At 34.2% G+C, this 23,070-nt stretch overlaps 2 protein-coding genes across 3 annotated transcripts; both read left to right on the forward strand.

The window, feature by feature from the left end:
• Positions 1 to 2,248: 2,248 nt before the first annotated feature.
• On the forward strand, positions 2,249 to 7,790 carry LOC120193921 (glucose-6-phosphate isomerase 1, chloroplastic-like). The gene is made up of 14 exons (XM_039196343.1): positions 2,249 to 2,930; positions 3,040 to 3,162; positions 3,493 to 3,591; positions 3,723 to 3,806; positions 4,503 to 4,646; positions 4,725 to 4,790; positions 5,122 to 5,190; positions 5,279 to 5,386; positions 6,218 to 6,270; positions 6,365 to 6,503; positions 6,598 to 6,754; positions 6,940 to 7,018; positions 7,440 to 7,506; positions 7,593 to 7,790. The coding sequence occupies exons 1-14, from the start codon at positions 2,397 to 2,399 to the stop codon at positions 7,725 to 7,727; spliced, it is 1,857 nt and encodes a 618-aa protein (XP_039052274.1). The 5' UTR covers positions 2,249 to 2,396; the 3' UTR covers positions 7,728 to 7,790.
• A 2,722-nt stretch (positions 7,791 to 10,512) lies between these two features.
• On the forward strand, positions 10,513 to 18,439 carry LOC120194415. 2 transcript variants are annotated; one of them, XM_039196724.1, is made up of 23 exons: positions 10,513 to 10,647; positions 10,776 to 10,851; positions 10,926 to 11,528; positions 11,987 to 12,222; positions 12,309 to 12,383; positions 12,484 to 12,618; positions 13,078 to 13,196; positions 13,280 to 13,591; positions 13,965 to 14,052; positions 14,138 to 14,243; positions 14,330 to 14,443; positions 14,641 to 14,804; positions 14,934 to 15,054; positions 15,141 to 15,365; positions 15,445 to 15,635; positions 16,000 to 16,167; positions 16,239 to 16,344; positions 16,626 to 16,763; positions 17,024 to 17,185; positions 17,274 to 17,474; positions 17,614 to 17,808; positions 17,911 to 17,982; positions 18,122 to 18,439. In XM_039196724.1, the coding sequence occupies exons 2-23, from the start codon at positions 10,804 to 10,806 to the stop codon at positions 18,272 to 18,274; spliced, it is 3,732 nt and encodes a 1,243-aa protein (XP_039052655.1). In that variant the 5' UTR covers positions 10,513 to 10,647; positions 10,776 to 10,803; the 3' UTR covers positions 18,275 to 18,439. The 2 variants fall into 2 exon arrangements, with proteins under 2 accessions (XP_039052655.1, XP_039052656.1); XM_039196725.1 differs by having other exon boundaries at positions 10,929 to 11,528.
• Positions 18,440 to 23,070: the final 4,631 nt, after the last annotated feature.

A 23,070-nucleotide genomic window follows, 5' to 3' on the forward strand; every position in this document is an offset into this window, starting at 1 on the left:
TCTAATTGAGGTTAGGATTTTGTGTTATGATTTAGTTTCATAAGACTCTGGATGAACAACCCTCCCTAATGTAGCCTTCTCTTTTGGTTTATCAACCACATCGCAAGACCGACTAAGTCTCTCTTTTAGCTCATCTAGCTTCCTCAGAAGCTCAACTCGCTCTTGTTCAAGCTAAATTCTATTAGAACCATACTGGTCAGTTCGACTATGGAGGGAATCATTATAAGCACAAGAAGAATCCAAATGACGGTCTGCTGGACCTTCGTCTAGATGATTTGAGGTAGAAAATCGCAAACCTTCAACGACTACTTTTGGAATTCTCTATAACCCCGTCATCTCTCCTTTTGATCCGACAGTATATCCAAAATTGGAATCTGTATCCTCTTGTTCTTTTTTAACATAGTTAACTATAATATCCTTATTCCTGCTGGAACTATTTGCATTCTCAACAAGCGTTTTATCATTAGCAACCTTAGAATCATTCCTACTTGTATCAAATCAGTCGACATTCTTCTCATTCTCTGCATCAGTTTGATCACACCTCAAAAAGCTGTCATTTGATTTAGCATCCGCGTCAGAGGCATCACTCGAGTCTACTATTATTTTCTCTAAGGGAACCTGGGAGTTGCTAGACACTCATATAAGTCTATCTTCTTCCAACTTCTCGAGCGAGGTATATGCTTCAGGATTTCTAATTTTTGCTGTTAAAAAACAACATTCCAGTATTAAAATTAGGGAGCATTACATATTTCATAGACGATCAATACCAATAAGTTCACAAAACAAAACAAGGAACTATAATCCAAAGCCTTAAATGGTGTCATTAGATTGAATTAGCAAAATTCAGCAGATTTCAATTATAAAACTAAATGATAGGTTTTTGGGTTTGATTTTGTGGAGCTTATGATTTTCAATGGGGTTATGATTTGTGGAGCTTATGATTTTTTTGGAGGTTAGAGTTTTTATCAGAAGAAGAATAATAAAAAGAAGGAGAAAATAGTTGACGGGAAGTAAACTGCCACATCAGCGAAAAACTAACGGAGGTAACAACACAGACAAAAATGAAAACAAACTAAAAGTTCGATGATTGTATTACAAGTTTCAAAAGTTGGGTGACCAAATACAAGTGTCCTAAAAGTTTGGTGACTATTTATATACTTTACCCTTAATTTTATGTTCGTTCATTTGTGTTTGTTTATCATTTTAACAAACGAACATGAACGAATACGAACAAACTAATTTTTTTAATAAACAAACACGAACAAGAAATTTCATTTGTTTAGTTATTCGTATACATTCGTTTGTTCGGTTAACGTTAAATTAACAAACATGAATATTCATATGTTCCAAACTAGTCTTTTATGTTAAAAATTAATGGTAATTTAAGCTGGACGTTAACATGTTGACTGTGATATGATAAAATTTTATCCAAAATCTCAAACGACAAACATATTTTAGTCAAAACATTAACATTCAACTTATATTGTAATTAATTTTTAACAAAGAGGACGAGTTTCAAACATATGAATAGTCGATTGACCAATTTGTAACTTTTAATAGTCGAAGAATTTAATCAAGCGACACCTTATAATTAGAATGTTATTTTATAATTTTTAATAGTCGATAAACTCAATAAAGTAACACCATTTAATAATCTAAAGAATCAATAAAATAACATTTTATAATTAAAAATTATTTTATAATTTTGTATAATAGAGAGAATGAAATGATCACGTGTGACAGTCTTAATATACAGTTAAAAAAAGACCTACCGATTTTATTATTATTTAAATAACAAAATCGGTAAAAAAATTATTGGAAATATTATTATTTCTATCGGTTTTGTTATTTTTTATCAGTTTTATTATTATTGGACACTTTATCAAAAATATTAAAAAATATTGATATTTTATATAAAAAAATAATATTTTAAGTAATTTTTATCGATTTTATTATTTTAAAATAAAAAAATCGATAACAATTTTTTTAAATGTATATTAAAAGTGTCGGATTGTATAACTTCCCGCGCGATTGAGAGACTGTGGGTATGCTTTATCCTTAAAAAACAGTTAATTTTGTTAAGAGAGCGCAACTTAAGGTATGTTTGAAATAATTTGGAGCACAAATATGCGAACCCTAGTTCAATATGACCCGCATGCGAACCATATTGGAAAAGACAGAGCGAGCGCCCCATCTCAAATCCAGCAAAGCATATAAAATCCCCAAAAACAAATTCCGTTCATCAAATTCTTCAAAAAAACAAACAAACAAACAAACCCTCCCTCGAATTCTAAGCCAATCGCCTAAATAAAACAAAATCCCTCTCTTTTTATTATTTTATTTGTTGCACATCGTTATCATCGTGATCTCGTTTTCGCGCGTCTTCGTGTTCTTCAATGGCCTCTCTCTCATGCCTTTTCCCTTCTTCCCCTTCTTTGAAGCCTAAGCACGACCGAGTCGTTAAACTCACTCCGTCGTTTCGCAAAGATGCACTCGCATTCTCAGCTCGTTCCAAGTCAAACTACAAGTTCTCCGTGGCTCGTAAAGTTTACGCTGATTTTTCGAAAACCAACAACGTTGGCGTTCTGAAGAAGGCCAAGCAAGGTGGATTCGAGAAAGATCCTAAAGCGCTTTGGAGGAGGTACGTTGGCTGGTTGTACCAGAACAAGGAACTCGGGTTGTACCTCGATGTCAGTAGGATCGGATTCTCGGATGAGTTCGTCGCGGAAATGGAGCCCCGGTTCCAAGCCGCGTTTAAAGCTATGGAGGAGTTGGAAAATGGTGCCATCGCCAATCCTGATGAAGGTCGGATGGTGGGCCACTATTGGTTAAGGAACTCTAAGCTCGCGCCAAATTCGTTTTTGCAATCACAGATTGAGAAGACTCTTGATGCCGTTTGCAAGTTCGCTGATGACGTCATCAGCGGTAAGGTTAGTTTGGGTGTTCCTCTTTTTGCTCGCCGCTAAAAACTAGTTGAGCATCATTGTTGAAGCAGGATTAATTTACTAATCAATTGGCTTAATCCCTTTTAAACTGCAGATTAAGCCTCCATCTTCTCCGGAGGGTCGTTTTACTCAAATACTCTCAGTTGGGATTGGAGGTTCAGCTCTGGGTCCACAATTCGTCGCCGAGGCATTGGCTCCTGATAATCCTCCTCTGAAGGTATTTGTTCAATTATAATTTCATGCCCTTTGAAATTTGCTTTCTAAAAAGATTTCGATCAAAATTTGTGGTAAAATTGCTCAGATGAAGCATAGGTTCGTTATCCCTTCCCTTGCTTTGTTAAATTGAATTGTGTTTTGCATTTCTTTATTCACAATGATCTTTAGTCTGCTTGCAGTAATAGTGTCTATTTGTTAAAGCTATGCTCCAACGTCCCTTTAGAGATTTTGAGTAGCCTTCTAACTGAATGGTCTTTTTATTCGTTGCTAACTGAATGAGTTTGTCTTATTTTTCGAGTAGCATATTGATATTTATTCTCTGAATTGGCAGATAAGATTTATTGATAATACAGACCCTGCTGGAATAGATCATCAGATTGCACAGCTAGGTCGTGAGCTGGCTTCTACCCTTGTAATTGTGATTTCAAAGGTCTGCGTCAAGTCATCCTTAATATCTACTTACCTTTCTTTGTTCTTGTTTTATTCTTCTTTACTTACCTGTTTGATGGACTATATATGACATTTTTTTTTATTTATCGAATGAAAACTTACACCACTCAGAGTGGAGGTACCCCAGAAACTAGGAATGGTCTGTTGGAAGTTCAGAAAGCCTTCCGTGAAGCTGGTTTGGATTTTTCAAAACAGGTTTTGATCTCAGCTTCTTGTCTCTTCTTTTATTTGTTTACTCTGCTTCAGAATTTTGTTTAAAATTTATTTTGGTATTTAACTCAAGGTAGGTTATAATTGGAGGATATGATAAGGCTTCATAACTAGAGTTAGATTGAGATATAGATGCATATAATTCGGAAGTATTCTTTCATAAATGCTGAAACGTGTCCGCACATGGTTTTAGCTTTTCTGTTGCTTAGCATTTTAACTGACCGATGTACGTTCTGCCACCATAATGAAGAGTTTTGTACAAATACTTGTATGGTCTTATGATCAGTCTTTTCCCTTATAAAATTGGTCTTCTCCCTTATAAAATTGGTCTTCTCATTGTACAAAAGAAAAAGGTTATTATGTTTAGTGATCTTGATGAACATTTGCGGGTTATTAGACAGTAGCTTGAATTTTTAAGCCAGACCCCCGCAGCTGAACCTATACTTAATTGTTCTGTATGACCCTGACATCGAAACATTACTATTTTTTGCTAATGTATACTCAACCAACTAAACCAATCCATGTTGGCCATAGAGACTTCACTTGGTATTACATAATCAACTATTGTGTTTAGATGAGAATTTTGAATTCTTGCCTGGTTCTCCTGTGCTCTGGAAGCAGATTTTCTCTGTAATTAGGTTCTCAGGTTTTTATGTGTTGTTTATTTACACATTCATTCAGGGCGTAGCTATAACACAAGAAAATTCTTTGTTGGACAACACAGCAAGGATTGAGGGTTGGGTAGCCAGATTCCCTATGTATGATTGGGTTGGTGGCAGGACGTCTGAAATGTCTGCTGTAGGTCTACTTCCGGCAGCACTTCAGGCAAGTAGTCCATGGATTTAATAATTGTGGTTATGAGAGCACTTTCAGACACTTTATCTAAGTGATATATTTCTGCAGGGAATTGAAATAAGAGAGATGCTAGTTGGTGCATCTATGATGGACAACGCAACTAGGAGCACAGTGGTAAATTTTGGACTGATATTTTATAGTTGCATTAACATATTTTGTTACTTTTTTTAATTGTTTGATTAGGGATGAATTGAATCATGATAATTGCAATTTCTATTTGGTGACCTTGGATTACTTGTCTTCATCTCATGTTGTCTATTTTGGAAGCTGAAGAGTTTAGTTGGTAGTTGCTTAGCATGGGAAAAACTTGTTTCTCGTCTTCTGTTTGAAATATTTTCTTGTTTCAGTTCGCTTTTGACTTCCTATATTTGTTTTGTATCTGGCCTGTATTCCACCTCTTATCCCCCCTTCACTGGCATAAATTTCTTTTCCTCCTTTCCTTCAGCTTAGGGATAATCCTGCAGCATTGCTTGCTCTATGTTGGTATTGGGCATCTGATGGGGTTGGATCTAAGGTATTAAATTCTTAACAACCTTACAAATCTTATGTTGTCAAAATTTTGGTTTCTCATACTAATGGTTTCTCTTTTGGGGTTCTTTTAGGATATGGTTGTCCTTCCTTACAAGGACAGCTTATTACTTTTTAGTAGGTACTTACAGCAGCTGGTTATGGAATCACTCGGCAAGGAGTTTGACCTGGATGGCAACCGGGTATGTGTAGCCAGCCATTTATGATGATTCACTCCGCTTTATTTTAAGATGTCTCTTGGAGGCTGCTTTTGGTTCACTGGTAGCCACTTTGTAGAAAAAGCTAAACTCTAGGACATTTTCTTGTCATTCACTTTAAATGCTTTTCATAGTGGGTGAATTACTTGGTAAAACATATAAGCTGATATGGGCGCACTTTGTGTTTGTGGAGAATGATTCATGGTTTTCCATAGGTAATTGATTCTTATGTTAGGAGTATACCTTGTATCATGGAGCCATTTTAATGAATAATTGTTGTCAAATTTTTTCTCATTGAAGCATTTTTGGCATGATCGAAGATGTGTAACTTGGTTGGATTGTTTCTAAATATTAGAAATTAAGTGACCGGGCCTCTAGTCATGTATTGATGAAATATCAGAGAGATGTTTTATTTGTTTTGTTTGTTGATTTGGCATGACTAATTAGTAGTAGAATTGTGTCATGAGGAACCTTATTGGTGGCCAGGCCTTAATTCAACGAAGCCTGTGCTTTAGCCCCTCAATGCATATTATGTACCATTTATTAATGTCAAAGCATTATTAGACACACTTTAATTTATTAATATCAAGGCAATATGAAGGAACCAGAAACCTGTTAAAATGTGTTACTTGAGATCTTAAAAGTCAATGATTGTGGAGCATGATGCAATTCTATTGCATTTTTTTTTTGTCTTTGTTCTTTTGTTTTTGTTGTTTTTTTCCAGGGTTTTTTGTTGAATTTATTAATTACAAATATGTTTGAGTTTCTTTCGTACATTATTAGAACTGGTAAAAACACAATTTCTTAATTCATCAGGTAAATCAAGGAATATCTGTTTATGGGAATAAAGGAAGCACAGATCAGCATGCGTAAGTTTTCTTTATGCCATTAAAATTTATTTTATCTGTATTGATGAAAGTGAAGCTCAGGCCTGATGCAACTTTGCGCATAATCAATTTATAGCTATATTCAACAGCTAAGGGAGGGTGTGCATAATTTCTTTGTGACTTTCATTGAAGTGTTACGTGATAGACCCCCTGGTCATGATTGGGAACTTGAACCAGGTGTTACATGTGGTGACTACCTGTTTGGGATGCTACAGGTTTGATAAGTGCCAGTTTCCTAAAACGCGGATTTTAACGAGTGTATGCATGATAAAGGCTGATAATATTTTCGCTTATGGCTTGCTTGTGCAGGGAACAAGATCAGCTCTGTATGCAAATGACCGGGAGTCCATCACTGTCACTGTCCAAGAGGTCACACCTAGATCTGTTGGGGCTCTCATAGCACTTTATGAGCGAGCAGTTGGACTTTATGCCTCGCTTGTCAACATTAATGCTTATCATCAACCTGGTAAATTATGTTTCTTTTATTTAGGAAATTTAGTTCTTGGAAGGGGCTGAGGAGGATATTTTTTGGTTACTTGTTAGGTCATATTAAACCTAGTTGTTTGATCTAAACATTCTTGCTGGGTTAATTCTATTGATTGATCCTGTTTTTCTTCTCTCTTTACTTTTGGCACTTAATTTTCATCTTAGGGGTGGAAGCTGGGAAAAAAGCAGCAGGTGAAGTATTAGCTCTACAAAAGCGGGTTTTAGCAGTACTCAATGAGGCCAGGTTAGACGGCGGATGATTATGATATGTTTATGGTGCAATTTATCTGGAAGTCTCCGATGCCATTATATGTCAGATGCTTGTCCTTTAGGGAAGTAAAACACTGAGTTATTTGCCAAGTTTATATTCATTTTCTAGGCTTCTTCTATGGATAGATTTTATTGTCCTTGCGAGTCAGAGTTGAAGAAAGTTCCATAAGTGAGAAGTCTTTTAGATTTCAGCCACTGATATTCTCTCACTTTCTGGCCTTCTGCCAATATTTCTCTCTCTTCCTCTTCTTTATTTCAAATGCTTGATGACTTCCGATGGAATTCCCTTTTCATGCAGTTTTTTTTTATCATCTTTCATTGAACCTGAGGTGGATGAAATGTGCGTGTTTTGTTGTTTTTCTGCTGATTATGTTTTATGTTTCACTTTGTTTTAGCTGTAAGCAACCTGTAGAACCATTGACGCTGGAAGAAGTGGCAGAACGTTGCCATGCCCCTGAAGATGTATGTACCAAATACTGTTCAAGGTTACTTCTCTCTACTCGAGCGATAAAATGCCGTGCTTAACTTCCTCTGTTTTATTATTGCAGATTGAAATGATTTACAAAATCATTGAGCACATGGCTGCCAATGACAGAGCACTAATTGCTGAAGGCGATTGTGGCTCACCATATAGCTTAAAGGTTTTCCTGGGGGAGTGTAACATGGACGAATTGTATGCTTAAAACTAACACAACCAAGATACCAAATTCATGTTTTAGGTTTTATGCTAGTGTTGTCAGCGGTGAATTGAAACGCCACTGTGAATTGTGATACACCAGTGTCTCTTGGTGAATGTTGCCAAAGGGTATGTTTTCTTATAGGGGCTATGTTACGTTTTCTTAATATATATATATATATTTGGATGGTTATATTTTAATGTGTGGTACGAGTGTTTTAAGAGAATGAAGAGTCTGGTAAACACAGATTTAAACCATACTTGCTTTATGTGTACGTACTGAATGAGAAATTTCAACTCTAATCCAAAATTGAGTTAAAGAGGAATGTGTTTTCCTTTTCCACCCCATTTTAACATCGCTCTGAAAACCATAGCGAATATTGCCCATAGGAGACACCATTTTTTCCAAGCTGTTTTGTTCTGGTGTCTGCTTAAATTCAAATTTTAGAATGGGTTCGTGTCTTTTTGCTGAAGGCTTGAAAACATGTCTTAGTCACCATTTGTCTTGTTTACATGGTCTTCATCAGCTGGTACCGACGCTCAGATTACTACTACTGTTACAAAGTTCCTGCTTTGTTCTCGTAAAATTAATACCCAAAAATCTCTTTCCTTATCCAAATGTCATGTTTTTAAAGTTATTTTTAGAAATAAACACTTGTTTATAATTATGTATGAAATTGATATCTAAATATGTTATTTGGACAAAAAATAATGTCACATTGTCTAGGTGATTAAAACGTATGATAGTTATTATTGTGTTGAGAGAAAACCTTCGCAAGTATTTTTATTATTTTTATAAATATTATTAATTGAATATATTTTCATTATTAATGTAATATGATATTGTTGATTGAATATTTTTTAACCTACTTTATTACGACAAACAATTTTTTTCCAAACTTAATCTCATCGAGTCTTGTTTTATTGCAAAATAGTTGCACATTTATACCATTTTATATTTGGTTTTAAAATATCTTAATAAAGGCATAATATTATTTTTTAAGAAATGTATTTTATGTTTGATTAAATTATCAATTTTAATCTTATTTTTTAAAGTATTTTTGCTTTCAACGTTTTGTTTTGCATCAAAAGTAATCTATTTATCGGTAAAAATTGTTCTTTAATTGACAGTCAATATTTTAAGATTGATAAATTTACATAACAACGTGCATTGGTGTGATAATACCACTTGTACAAAAGTATTGACGTGACATAACGATACGTCAATAAAATATATTTTTAAATTAATTTGATTAAGTAGAAAACATTTATTTCAAGACTTGAATAAAATAATGTAAATTTAAAAACATTAATAGAGTTTGAAGAAAAAATTCAATAGCAATTAATACATGCTTTAACCACTCAAATATCATAATATTACTTGCTATAAAAACGTGTTTTATGAAGGGAAAAAAATTAAAACATGTTTGACGTTAGATATTTTTATATATTAAATTTACAAGTAATTATAAAAATATATTATTTCAAAAATAATTTTTAAATGGCGGTATGTAAAGGAAAATATCATTTCTTCCTCCATTGTTTGTACTTGTAATACAATAACTTTCATGTGTTTTCTCCTTGGTCGCTGAGGGATTGGAGCCAAGTTACAAGCAATGCAACATCATTTTTCTTCCATGTTTGAAATCCTTTATCTTCAAGACAACCAACAAGTAGTTGGGTACCTTATGGCTAGGTAGTGGGGAGAAAAGGCTATCTCCATTTCCCATCTCAACAAGGCCTGTTCTCGCCTACCATAGAACCCTAAATTGAGATTTTTTTCAAAAAAAAAAATTCTTCCCCTAAAATTAAATTAAGGTTTAATTGACTGCTTCAATCATATCGTTTTGTACATAATAGTTCAAATTTTTCATAACTGCATGTAACCACCCAACCGTTCAAAAATAATAATAATAATTCAAATTAAAGCATATTCGGCCCACTCATGCCGTCAAACAAACAATAATCAAACTACTAGTGCCTCGTTACAGCTCCCTATCAAAATATGTCATAACCTAGTCAAAACATAAATGACTAATGTCCAAACACACATCACAGCCGTCCATCATGTCACTTAAAAATATTTGAACCACCATGTGACTCTTGTCTTGTTCCCTTCTTCTTAGCTCCAATGAAATATTTTAAATTAGACATTAAGAAGAACTTAAGCCTTAAGGCCATGACTCAAAGATTTCAAACACAATAACAATATAAAGAAAGATAAATACTCCATAAAAAATATATAAATAAGATATGATATCGACATTATTATTTTATCAAAAGTCAATATTAAAAATGTATTATTATTCCATAATATATGAAGAAAAGGATGAGTTTTTCTAGCAGTTGGTGCCTGTTGGGTGCGTTGGGACCCACCTAACCATGTGAAGTGCATACAGTGGCGGAACAAATTAGAATGTCCCCCGAAAAAGGAAAATAAAAAAGAAGAAAATAAAAATCGACCCCACTCACACAACGTTCGTCTGATAAATAGTAACTTTATTCAAAACAACAATAATAAAATAACGGAGTTCCCAACTCACCCGTTGTTTTCTCTCCCCTCTTTTCAACCCACATTCGCACCGTTTTACTAATTTCCCTTCATCGACAAGATTCAAAACGCTGCCGTTTCCAGCGAAACCTCAACGTGAAGAAAAATAGGAAATTAAAATCTCGAATAAGAGAGCAAACAGATGAGAGTGCCCATAAAAGTATTTTGCAGAAGAGAGGATTTGGGTTTCAGTGTTCCTCTCTCTCTCTGTTTCAGATCCGAAGGAAGCTTTTCACCGAAGCAAATCTTTTTTTTTTTTATACTTTTATTTCCTTCTTTAAGCTTTAGAAATTCTGTTAACCGTTAAATACCATATATACTAAGCTGATCTCTTCACTGAATTCTCGACTCTGAAACCCTCAACGCCGTTTCTTATGTAAGTCACTGTCTTTTCACTTCTCTACAGTGTTTGTTCATCAATTTTCTTCGTTTTTTTAATTTTTATAATTTACTTTGGTTTTTGTTACTGGTTTACTCTTACTATTTTTGACAATGTTGGTTTAGGTAAGTCTTAAGAGACAGGACAAGCAATATGTTTACTGAAGGACTTGACAACAATGCCCTCAAATGGGTTCGAGAAGTACGAGCTTTTGTCTCTTTTTTGGAATTTATTTTTTTATTTAATTTCAGATTCTCATTTCTTGTTTTTCTTAGCATAAGGAGCTTCCACATTCGAATTCTAGCTTAAGGCCTCGAATGGATCCGATCACCAACATCCGTTCTGGCACCCGGAATTTTGGCTTGCCACCGACTTCGAAATTCAGAAGCGGTCACTTGCCGTTGACAACCACTACTTTACCTGTCGACGAAGAATCCGGTTCTGAAAATGACGTCACTACTGACTCAGAGGAGGATACTGTTTACGGAGGGAGGTATTCTCTTGATACTTCCCCACAAGATGAAAGAATCCCTAATGGAACTGCTCAGAAATATGGAAACCTGGCCCAAAGGCGGCCCCGGTACACCACTGCCAGCGATTATACATATTCAGATGTTAGTTCATCCATGGAGACGATAATGGGAGGGAGAAGAGGTAGTTTGGAGGGTACCTTAGGGAGGGGGAACGGGAGATACCCTGTTGGGAGGGATGGTTTTACGGAGGAGGACGAGTCTTCGGATTCAGCCGGTAGCTCTGAGTTTTCGACTACACAAATGGGGAGTATAAATGGTGGAATTCCTCAGAGTAGAGCATACGTTTCTGAAGGATATGCTTCCGGTGTTCCTTCTCGGATTAATGTGAGGAGCACAGCTGAGAAGGTTTGTTTTCCTAAGATTTTGATTGAAAATGTTTTGATTGTTTTCTAGATCAACACAAAATCCTTCAGTTTGGTACTAAATAGTTATATTGTAGCATATTCATTATAGTTGGACATAATTGAGGGTGAAGTTTTACGTTAATAAAGGTTTACGAAGGTAACTTGAAAGGAAATATGTGGGATAGTGTAGGAAAAGAAATGAAGACTAGGTTCATTAATTTTGCACCAGTTAGGGGGTCTGCTAATGTTTAGTGCTACTAAGGAGACTTTGACCTAATTCTTTGGTGGATTCTAAGCTTCTTGCTTTCAAAATGCTTGTACAGTCTTACAATGATCTTATGTCTAGTACTTACTTTTGAATTCGTTTTCAACAATGTAAATGCCATATAGATTATGAAGTTTTAGATATAGCCATTAAGAGTTATATGTAATGCTCTTGCTGAGATAGTTTCTTTGCAGGATTTGAATTCTCAACAGCTACAACATGAAAAGTTCTCTGATGATGACATTCCGAGTGCACCACCATTTTCTAGCTCAGTGAAGGAAGATAAACAAGATTCTCAGCACGTTCCGGTGACTGAGATAGAAAGTGCCAATGGTGCAGCTGATTTGCGATATCCAAAGACATTCAGTTCTATGTCAAGAGTTGAACCTGAGCAGAATACAAGTAACAAAAAGTCTAATGAGTGTGTAAGGTTAGTGCAATCATTTTGTTTAATGCTTATTCAAGATTAATCTGATAGCGCATTAAATATATTATTTATATGCTCCTTGTTCCTAGAAATGGTGTTGGTGCAGAAACTGCCACTGCATCTTCAGGTGTTAATCCAGCTCGTGTCCCGACATTTAATGCAAGGTAGCTTTCACTAAGACAGACTCTTAGACGATTCAAGTGATGACTTTTTTATGCACTTCATTCACTAATCACTCTAAGTTGTTTATCCTATCAAAATTAGTGCTCTTGGACCTTGGCATGCTGTAATTTCCTATGATGCATGCGTACGACTTTGCCTTCATGCTTGGGCTAGGGGTTGCACGGAAGCTCCAATGTTTTTGGAGAATGAATGTGCTCTTTTACGAGATACATTTGGGTGAGTTTAATCTTGTTGTGCTTCTAGAAAACTAACCTCAACTGACACATGGTCTCAAACTGATAATTTGTACTGCAATGGTTTGTTTTGTTCTGAAAGCTGCCTCTTCATTTTTTAGTAGTTCTTGTGTTTGTTGTGGTGATTTTTTGCATCTTAATGCCAATAGGTTAATTGCTTTTGCTATCAAACTGTCTCGATTTTATTAGTCAAATAAAAGTTTTCACGTCTGAAAGTCCAATCTAATCAAAGACTTGCATGACTACATTTGTCAGCAACCTCTTTTAATTGATGAAAATGCCATCCTTATTCTCAAAAGGAAATTATTTAAATAATCATAATTTGGTTCCTTAACTGATCATGGAGGTCTTGAAATTGTTATTTAGCCAATGAGTATGCTTTATTGTTCCACTTCCACTAAGTTTTGCTCTTGATCACCTTAAACTTTTGTGTGTTACATAGTTTGCAACAAGTCCTGTTACAATCCGAAGAAGAGCTAATGGCAAAATGCTCTTCAGAGCTCACCAGTGAGGCATCTGCCCCAAAACCTAAGAAAATAATTGGCAAGATGAAGGTGCAAGGTAGTTTTCTCTCCAGGATTTGACGTTACCATTTTTGAGTCGCTTTCTCTTGGTTATCCTAATATTTTTTTCTTCACTGGCAGTGCGCAAAATCAAAACAACCCTGGATCCACCAACTGGCTGTAGTATCTCATCTCTTACTCTTAGGGCTCCAGTAGTTAAGCTGGGGAATATACGGTATCACTTGACCAGTTTTCAGTCAGCACTCTATTCGAGGTGGCAAGCTCTTAGAAAGCTACGAGTTGCACCTCATTTACCTGCAAATGGTTCTTTTTCACGCCAAAGTTTAGCTTATGTACACGCTGGAACTCAGTATATGAAACAAGTATCTGGACTGCTGAAAATTGGAGTGACAAGTTTACGCCATAGTTCATCATCATATGATGTTGCACAAGGTATGTCTTTCCAAACCCTTTACTTTCTTGTTTGAGGGTATCAAACTAGATTCATGTCTAACTGGATTTATTTGTCCTAGCTGCTGGCTTGGACTTTGATGTACTCTTTGTTACTATGCTAAAATGACCACATCGTATGGTTTTGCTACAAGTAGTACTTTGTGAAATATATGCTTTTGCTTGTGAATTTTAGATTGCTAGCCTTTAAGTGAATCCATCTTTATTTAATTGTTTGTCACTAAAAGACCTGGATCATACCTATGTTATTACTTGATAATCGTTCCTTTGGTTTCTTTCTTTTGGCAACAAGCCAAATATTCTGTTCTCTTTTATTTTTCCAACATTCTTTCCTCTTGTATGCATATGTCATTAGAAATGTACTCTTGCGTGTTGAGACTGAAAAGTTCAGCTGAAGAAGACGGCAAAAGGATGCAGCCTGGATCTGGCGAAACACATGTCTTGTATGTGATTATTTCCAAATTCTCCTTTCATTTTCAAGTTCCTTTAAGATAGGTACTGACCATCTAGGAACTGATAACTCTGCAGTTTCCCAGATAGTTTGGGAGATGATCTAATTGTTGAAGTTCATGACTCCAAAGGGAAGCAATTTGGCCGTGTCCTTGCACAAGTGGCTACTATTGCTGAAGACTCGGTATTGTTTCTTTATACTGACACCAGTTCTACTTAATTTGTAGTCTAGTTGATTTAATAATACAATCATATGAAAACTGAATACAGACTGACAAGTTACGGTGGTGGCCCATTTTTCGTGAGCCTGAACATCAATCAGTGGGGAAGCTGCAGCTGTATATAAATTACTCAACAAGTTCTGATGACAATAGTCATCTCAAGGTGAACTAGTCTTGATTAGCCTAAAATCTAATAAGAAATTTGTAGTTCATATTTTAAAATTGAAGGAAAAAGTTCAGTCCATTAATTTTGCTTTCTAACTTGGTATTATTGCATGATGTTCTGATTTTTAAGATGAAAAAATGGAATATTATGAAATAGTTCGATGGTATTAACTGCATTTTTCTTTCTTGTTATAGTGTGGTTCTGTTGCTGAAACAGTTGCGTATGACCTTGTACTGGAAGTTGCAATGAAGGTTCAACGCTTCCAACAAAGAAACTTACAATTATATGGTTCATGGAAATGGCTGTTAACGGAGTTTGCCTCATATTATGGAGTTTCTGATGTCTACACCAAGTTAAGGTATTTTGGGCAGAAAAGGAAAAAAATGTTGTTTACCTTTCCTGTTTAAGTGTTGCAATTCATGTTTTACTAGGCTTCTGTTTTGGTAAGTGTCTAGGTCTGGTTATTTTTAACATACATTTTCAATAGGTATCTTTCCTATGTTATGGATGTGGCTACTCCTACGGCTGACTGCCTCACATTGGTGCATGAATTGTTAATGCCTGTTGTTATGAAGGGCAACAGTAAGAGCACATTGAGTCATCAAGAGGTACTATCTCATTCAGTTATTTATATAATTTATAATATGTTGATCCTTCCTTTTATAACACCACTCATTGTTTCCTGCTTCATCAGAACCGAATTTTAGGAGAAACCAAAGATCAGATTGAGCAGATCCTTTCTTTGGTTTTTGAGAATTATAAATACCTTGATGAATCATCACTCTATGGTATTATGGAGGTCTTCAAGCCTGCAACAGGGATTGCTGCACCTGCACTGGAACCTGCTGTTAAACTTTATACTCTTCTACATGATGTATTGTCTCCAGAAGCACAGAAAAATCTTTGTCATTATTTCCAGGTCGAGGAATTTAATTTCCTTCCCTACCTTTGTTTCTACATGCCTTTCCTCCACTTCCTAAATATCAGTATCTATATAGGCCGCCGCAAGAAAGAGATCGAGAAGGCACTTGGCTGAGACTGATGAGTTCGTCACCACCAACAATGAACCCAACTTTTTGGATCCAGTTGCTATGTCTACTGCTTACCAGAAGGTGACATGTCTTTGCATGAACATTAAGAATGAGATATTCACGGATATTGAGATTCACAATCAACATATACTTCCCAGGTATGTTGTTTCCTTTTTTATCATTTGGTTTGTTAAGCTTCCTCAGAGAGTAAATTTTCATTCATGTGGAGCATGGACCAAAATTAGCTGTATTTAAGATTCTATTTGATTTTAATTTAAGCATTTGGCTATGTGCTCACATTAATTACATATTATTGTTGGGATAATCTGCAATCTGTGAACAATACTGTGACGATTTAGTCACGATTGTGTTATTGTTTAATATGCTTTTGTTACCACTTAGAATGTAAATTGTTGAAACAGTATGTCCATTCACGTTTGAGAACATCATATCTCGTGTATGTTTCAACGGTGCATCCTGTTTGGTTTAGCTTATGCAGCATTAAATTTTCTTCCTTTGCAGCTTTATAGACCTACCAAATCTATCAGCTTCTATATATAGCACAGAGCTCTGCAGCCGATTACGTGCATTCCTTATTGCATGCCCACCATCCGGTCCTTCACCACCTGTGGCAGAACTTGTCATTGCAACAGCAGATTTCCAGCGAGATCTTGCCAGCTGGAATATAAGGTGATTCTTTTAGCAACAATGATTTTTTGTATTTTTGGGAAATATATCAAATTCATTTATTTTTCTCCCAGTCATGTGAAAGGTGGAGTTGAGGCAAAGGAGTTGTTCCACTTATACATCATGATATGGGTTCAAGAGAAGCGGCAATCGCTACTTGAGACATGTAAATTAGATAAGGTACATTCTTTAAGCAAGAATCTTACTGTGCATAGTTAATGTGAAATGGTAGATTCTTATTTTTGAAATTGATTCCGGCTGGTAACTTCATAAATGTGCTGGAGAGTTGTTTATTTTAATCAATAAGAGCATATATTTTTTATCACTGCATTTTTTACTTATTACATAACTAAAAACGAAATCCTAATAAAGACTGATAAAATATGTTATTATAGAGGCAACTTGCATATTTTATCAAATATCTTCAAAGAGTTCTTTTAATGTCTGAAACGTACTTGCAGGTGAAGTGGTCAGGAGTTAGAACACAATATTCTACAACACCTTTCGTAGATGAAATGTACGATCGGTTGAAAGAAACTTTGAGTGATTATGAAGTCATCATCTGCCGCTGGCCTGAATATATTTTTGTGCTGGAAAATGTATGTTATGTACTTCAGCCTTCATTTTCTTATTTAATTGATTTTTCCTAACATGAAACAAACGTTATCAGCCTAGTATTCCAAAAACTAGCTTGTTTTTGGAAAAAGGAAGAAGAAGAAGAAGAAACATAAAATGATTTCTAGATGCTAGTTATTTATGTTTTGCACTAATGATCTTCCGTTCAAATGTACATCATGAATTGTATAATCAGTTCTTTTCAATGACAAGTAATAAACTTTGGGTTTCGTTTCTACACCAGGCTGTTTCGGATATTGAGAAGGCAATAGTGGAAGCTCTGGATAAGCAGTATGCAGATGTAGTAACTCCTTTGAAGGAAAACATGGCACCAAAGAAATTTGGCCTCAAGTACATGCAGAAACTCACTAAACGGTCTGTATGCTCCTATACCGTTCCTGATGAGGTAAGCCATAAATTTTTAACTTAACAAGATTCTCTCTTGGAATTGTTTACTCTCATTTATAGCTTAAGAATTTGATTGCCGCTTTCAGCTGGGCATCATGTTGAATTCCATGAAGAGGATGCTTGATGTTCTACGTCCAAAGATAGAGAACAAGTTCAAGTCTTGGGGTTCTTGCTTGCCTGATGGTGGAAACACAGCCCCTGGCGAGCGTCTTAGTGAGGTCACCGTGATGTTGAGAACTAAGTTCAGAGGGTATCTGCAAGCTGTTGTAGAAAAACTTGCCGAGAATGTGAGTCTCATTCAATTCGTAATGTCTAATCAGAATATGAAAAATGAGTTTTAATTTGACTGGAACTGCCAGCCAGAATATATATTTTGCTTTTGATTTAGAATTGAATTTGTTTTCCATTTTGTTCTTTTTTTCTCAGACCAAATTACAGAACTCAACAAAATTGAAGAAGATTCTACAAGATTCTAAAGAAACAGTGGGAGAATCTGATATACAAGCCAGAATGCAGCCATTGAAAGAACAGCTGATAAGCACAATAAATCACCTTCATACAGTTTTTGAGACTCATGTTTTCACTGCAATCTGTCGATGGTACTGGGATCGGATGGGACAGGTAAATTATAGGTGCACAATGGCATGCAATTGGTTAAAAAACTGCGAATCCAGATTAAGCATTGATCACCTGACATGATTTCTTTTTCTTCCCTTATTGCAGGACGTTCTCAGCTTCTTGGAAAACCGGAAAGAAAATCGATCGTGGTATAAAGGTTCCAGAATTGCTGTATCCGTAAGTAAAAGCTTAACAATCTTTTCTTTCCTTGCTGAAAATAAGATCCCAAATCAGTTATCACAATCTTTTCTTTCCTTGTATTGATGTACTTGTTGCTTGACTTCTAAAGCTATCTGAACCCATTGTTAATGTGCAGATCGTGGACGATACTTTTGCATCACAGATGCAACAGCTCGTCGGCAACGCCCTCCCAGAAAAAGACCTCGAGCCACCAAGGTCGATAATGGAGGTACGGTCGATGCTGTGTAAGGATGCCAACAACAAGAAGGATAACTCATTCTACTACTAAAGCAGTCATTTGGGTTGTGAGCTGGAAGCGCTTGGTAGTACACGTACATCAAAAGCCTTCGATTACAAACCAAAAGAGAAAAAAAGAACATTGCACAGTTGCCACTTAGATGAGATGGTTCTGCCTGTTCATGTAGTAAATGATTCAGTTTTGTGCCTGAAAGAGGAGCAAGTGACTCAACTGCTCTAAATTCATAGCTCTGCTTCTAAATATATACATAATTCAATAACTGGCACTCGCAATTTTTTGGAAAATGCATTTCTTCCCTCAACCTTGAAAAAACATTAATTTAAGAGGCTATGTTCTTCAACTGTCATTGAAAATTAAAAGATGATGGAAATAACTTGGCGTATTATTTTCTTAAAATATGTTAGAAGGATAAAATAACTTTGTTGAAAACATTTCATTTTAAGCAAGTTTTATTTGAGATGATTTTACATGGTACTATTAAGGTCATTTTATTATTTAATTAAATTTGATTTAACCCTTTAAAATTACATATGTATTTCATTTATTAAAATTTGTACAATAATTAACTTTTGAAGTATATTTCATTTTTCACGGTTATCACTTCATTCCATTTGTTTTTCGTCTAAAGTGGCGACATTAATAACATGTGCGGTAAAAACATTAAAAAAAGATTTTCCCCTATTTTTTAGAACTTCGTATTATTTTAAAATTATATATTTTTAAATAAAATTTATTTTTTATGTCTTTATCGCAAGATACTACTAAATTATGTCAGTGTTTGGTTTCCTAGTGCCAAATTATATTGGATGAAAATAGGAAGCATATGGAAAGATAACGATAAAAAATATTAAGTTGCATTTTTTAATAAAAAAAATATTTTATATACCTAAAATAAACTGAGAATATAAAATTAAACATATTTTAGTTTATCTATAACATATTAAAAGAGAGAAAATTTGGAGTAACGTCTTTGCTTCCACGTTTCTTAAACATGATTGATTCTTTAAAAAAAATATAATTAAACATGATTGATTGCTCTCGGATAAGACCCAGTTTGATAATGCTATTTAAAAGTACTTTTAATTAAAAAAGTTTCTTTTGAATGTAAAATTAATGTTAAACGGTTAAAAATTAAAAAAAGAATATAGTAAAAACAGTGGTTTCAAGCTAATCGTAAAAATTAAAATTTTTAGTTTTCACATTTCAACTTTGTGTTAGATGTAAATTTATATTTTTACCTTTGTTAATGCATGAGTTCCACTCAATTATGTATTTACGTTTTATTTCAATAATTTAATACAAAACATCCTTAAAAAAATTTATTACTTTTAATAATTTATTTAATTATTTAAAAATAAATAAAATTCATGATTTGCATATTAAAATATTAATAGTGAGTTATATAAAATATATTATTATATATTTTTATTTGTATTTTATATTTTTATTATAGTTTAAACTGATATAATTCATATATAATAATAATAATTGTTTTTGAATTTATTATGGTTTAAATTAATATAATTCATATATAAATGTAAATATAATTTAAATGTTATATTTTAAATTTACATCATAATGTCTTGTTGAACTATATTTTGATATAACAATTTATGACAAAATGTTTTTGTACTTGAATTGAATTTATTCAATGTTTTCAAAAATAATTCAAAGTTCATTTAACTTGAAATTGAGCACAAAATATTTTTCTGATCAAGAAGTATCGATATTGTTCTTACAATATCAATACCTCATGAACTGCATCGATACTTTTTAACTGTATCGATAATTCAAAGGTAAGGGCGATATCGATACTTACTAGGTAGTATCGATATTACCATATTAGCTCAAATTCCAGAATGTAAAAATGGTATCGATTACCAAAGGGGTACCGATACTACTTTACATAGTAGTATCGATACCATAGGCTTATTATCGATACCATCAGGCCCAACGACTAGTAATTGCTAGTTTTATTTAAAAATAACAAAGGTAGTACCGATACTCCCTATAGGAGTACCGATACCCTCTGTACTGGGCAGTTTTATTTTGCAGAGAAAAACATCATCAACTGCTTTAAAAGACTTCTAACGGCTAAAAACGACCACAACTTCATTCCAACATATAAATACAAGTTCAAGACACTTGAAGAAGGGTTAGAACACCTCTACAAGCATTCAAATAAAAGAGAAAAGTTTTTCATTCCTATTTTACTTTCTCTTATAAATATTTTGTGTAGCATCCCAAACACCGGGTTAGTGATCAAATTGTAAAATTTCAAAATTTAGTGAATAAAGTAGATAAATTGAGAAGTTTAGGGACTTATATGGAAAATATTGTGTAGGATTGAATAACAAAGAAGGATGATTGGAAGGGAAAAATGGTCATTTGACCAATAAATGAATTCAAAATTTGATTATGATGAGAATATATACACGTGGAGAATGAAGGAAAAAGGGAAAAAGAGAGATTTCTCCAGAATATCTTCACTCTTCTTCCTCTCCAGCCGTGAGCTACCATAAACAAAGGTGAGTTTTCTCGTTAGCTTATTTTGAATTGAATTTAAGTTTAGTTTATGCTCCTTAGATTATACTTAAGCTTAAGGAAAGCTTAAGTTATCTTAAAATCAAAAGATGAAGGAGTTAGGAAAGATTAAAGATGAGGGGTTTATAAGTGAACCTTGGAAGACAGTTAATAAGTAGAATTTGAAACTAAAATTTACTTGTCATCAGCTAAATTAAGAAGTATGAAGTGTTAGAATTGAAATTAGAACATGTTGGAAAATTGGTAGGATTCTTGAATTCAAGATATAGGATGAGATTTTGAAGATAATGATGGTTTATATGGATATAAGTTGATTTGAGGAAGAGTAGTTGAGTTTAATGGCATGATAGGAGTTTAAAATGGAAGGTTTAGATTGGTATTGGTGAATTTTCGGGTTTTAAAAGTGAATTATGGGTTATAAGTATCGATACTGCTTCATCCAGTACCGATACTTCAAGGGTAAATGAATGAAATTTGGAGTAGGGGTATCGATACTGATTGAACAGTATCAATATCATAAGCCCGAATTTGACAAGTTATTCATGGAGTATCGATACCTGAGGGGTAGTATCGATACCATAAGGCATGTATCGATACCATAAGGCATGTATCGATACCATTTTTGAAATAAGGATTACAGAATCGAAAATGGGTATCGATACCCAGGTTTGGTATTGATACCACAACTAGGGAAGTATCGGTACCATATATAGGGTACCGATACTACTCAAAGTGGAAAATTGTATAAAGCCTTTCTTTTAGCTTGAGTTATTAGGGATCAAATTATAATACTTAGAATGCTAATATGTATATAAAATGTATGATCGTGTAGATATCGAGCATAATCAAGTTCCAGAACGACCGAAAAGTTAGAAACGATCCAGAGAGAGAAATTAAGTCATAGAGGTGATTGGGATCAAGTGAGGCTAAGGTGAGTGCATAATATAGATGTAGTTTATGGAAATAAGACTTGTGACAAGTCTATTTCCTATGTTTAAATTTCATGGTTCAATAGTATGAACATGCATATATTATTATCATTATAAGCACATACATAAGTGTTATATGTTTATGTGTTTTGATACATGCTATATGGTTCCTATGAACATAATAAAAAACATAAGCTATATGATATGAGATAGATGATTATATGTATATGTGATAGATGATATGTGGTGAGATATATGTGATTATAAGAGAAATGATATGATTACATGATTATGTGATGAAACACTGATTATATAGATATATGAAACATATAAATATTCAAGCCCATGTTATGTGATATGAGAGATATAGGTATAGTTGGCATGCCAAGAGTCAAGGGTTATATGAGGTCCTTCGGGATATATACGAGGTCCTTCGGGACAAATTTCATATGTCACTAAGTGGAAATTATACGAGCTGTGGTGACAACATATGTGTACAACCTCAAAGTACTCACATACCTTAAGTTCTCGATAATATACATGGGCACCTAAAATATATATAAAAGAGTTTATTTTCCTATAAGATATCATGCAATTATTTGTTAACGATGGATCATATGTGATATGATTAAATAGTGAAACGATAATAAATTGTGATGGTATACAAAATGATTGGATTGTATGTTCATATCTTAAGAAATGCATTATTGTATTCTTTTTAATGCCTCACTAAGTCTATAACTTAGCGTGTAAGCGTTTTACACGTAGGTACTGAGAAGCAGAAGGATCAAACCTAGGATCTGCAGAACAACATATCTCCACTCGAATATCAGATCAGAAGTAAATTACACATTATGTATTTTGTTGTATCAAAGGTGTTGGCATGTAGACAAATTGTGATTTACATATGCTCTAATCAATTTTTGTAATGTGTTGAATATACTTATGTAAATTATTAACTTTATTTTAATGAAAGTTTGGAATTTTCATGATTTTTATAAGTTTTAAAAGTTTTGAATAGTCAATGTGACACCTCGGATTCATATTCGGGTCGGGTACGGATTGGGGGTGTTACATTTTGTTCTTGTGAGCTTTAATTTGTAAACACCATACCTTTAAGAGGTTTTATTTGTTTACTTCTTTTTACCTTTTGTAAAGAGGATTGGTTCTAGCTTAGTCAAGTGAAAAACTAGGGAGTTTGTAAAGGTTACTCTTGATCCTTGAAAAAGAAAGAACAAATTAGTAGATTTGTTGGAAAATCCTTACTGAGGATCTAAGTGGGGTAGACGTAGTTGAGAAGTCGAACCACTATAAATCACTATGCAAAACTTTCTATCTTTTTTTCTCCTTACT

This window comes from Hibiscus syriacus, unplaced genomic scaffold (assembly GCF_006381635.1).
Source record: "Hibiscus syriacus cultivar Baekdansim isolate YM2019G1 unplaced genomic scaffold, ASM638163v2 tig00116997_pilon, whole genome shotgun sequence".
Taxonomy (NCBI): domain Eukaryota; kingdom Viridiplantae; phylum Streptophyta; class Magnoliopsida; order Malvales; family Malvaceae; genus Hibiscus; species Hibiscus syriacus.

Bases quoted from the DNA above. Each gene is read 5' to 3' on its own strand.
- LOC120193921 (XM_039196343.1), top strand. From the start codon at position 2,397: ATGGCCTCTCTCTCATGCCTTTTCCCTTCTTCCCCTTCTTTGAAGCCT. The intron at 3,807-4,502 runs GTTTTGATCTCA...ACATTCATTCAG, and splicing joins GTTTGGATTTTTCAAAACAG to GGCGTAGCTATAACACAAGA. The intron at 5,191-5,278 runs GTATTAAATTCT...GGGTTCTTTTAG, and splicing joins CTGATGGGGTTGGATCTAAG to GATATGGTTGTCCTTCCTTA.
- LOC120194415 (XM_039196724.1), top strand. From the start codon at position 10,804: ATGTTTACTGAAGGACTTGACAACAATGCCCTCAAATGGGTTCGAGAA. The intron at 12,384-12,483 runs GTAGCTTTCACT...TATCAAAATTAG, and splicing joins GTCCCGACATTTAATGCAAG to TGCTCTTGGACCTTGGCATG. The intron at 16,345-16,625 runs GTACATTCTTTA...ACGTACTTGCAG, and splicing joins AGACATGTAAATTAGATAAG to GTGAAGTGGTCAGGAGTTAG.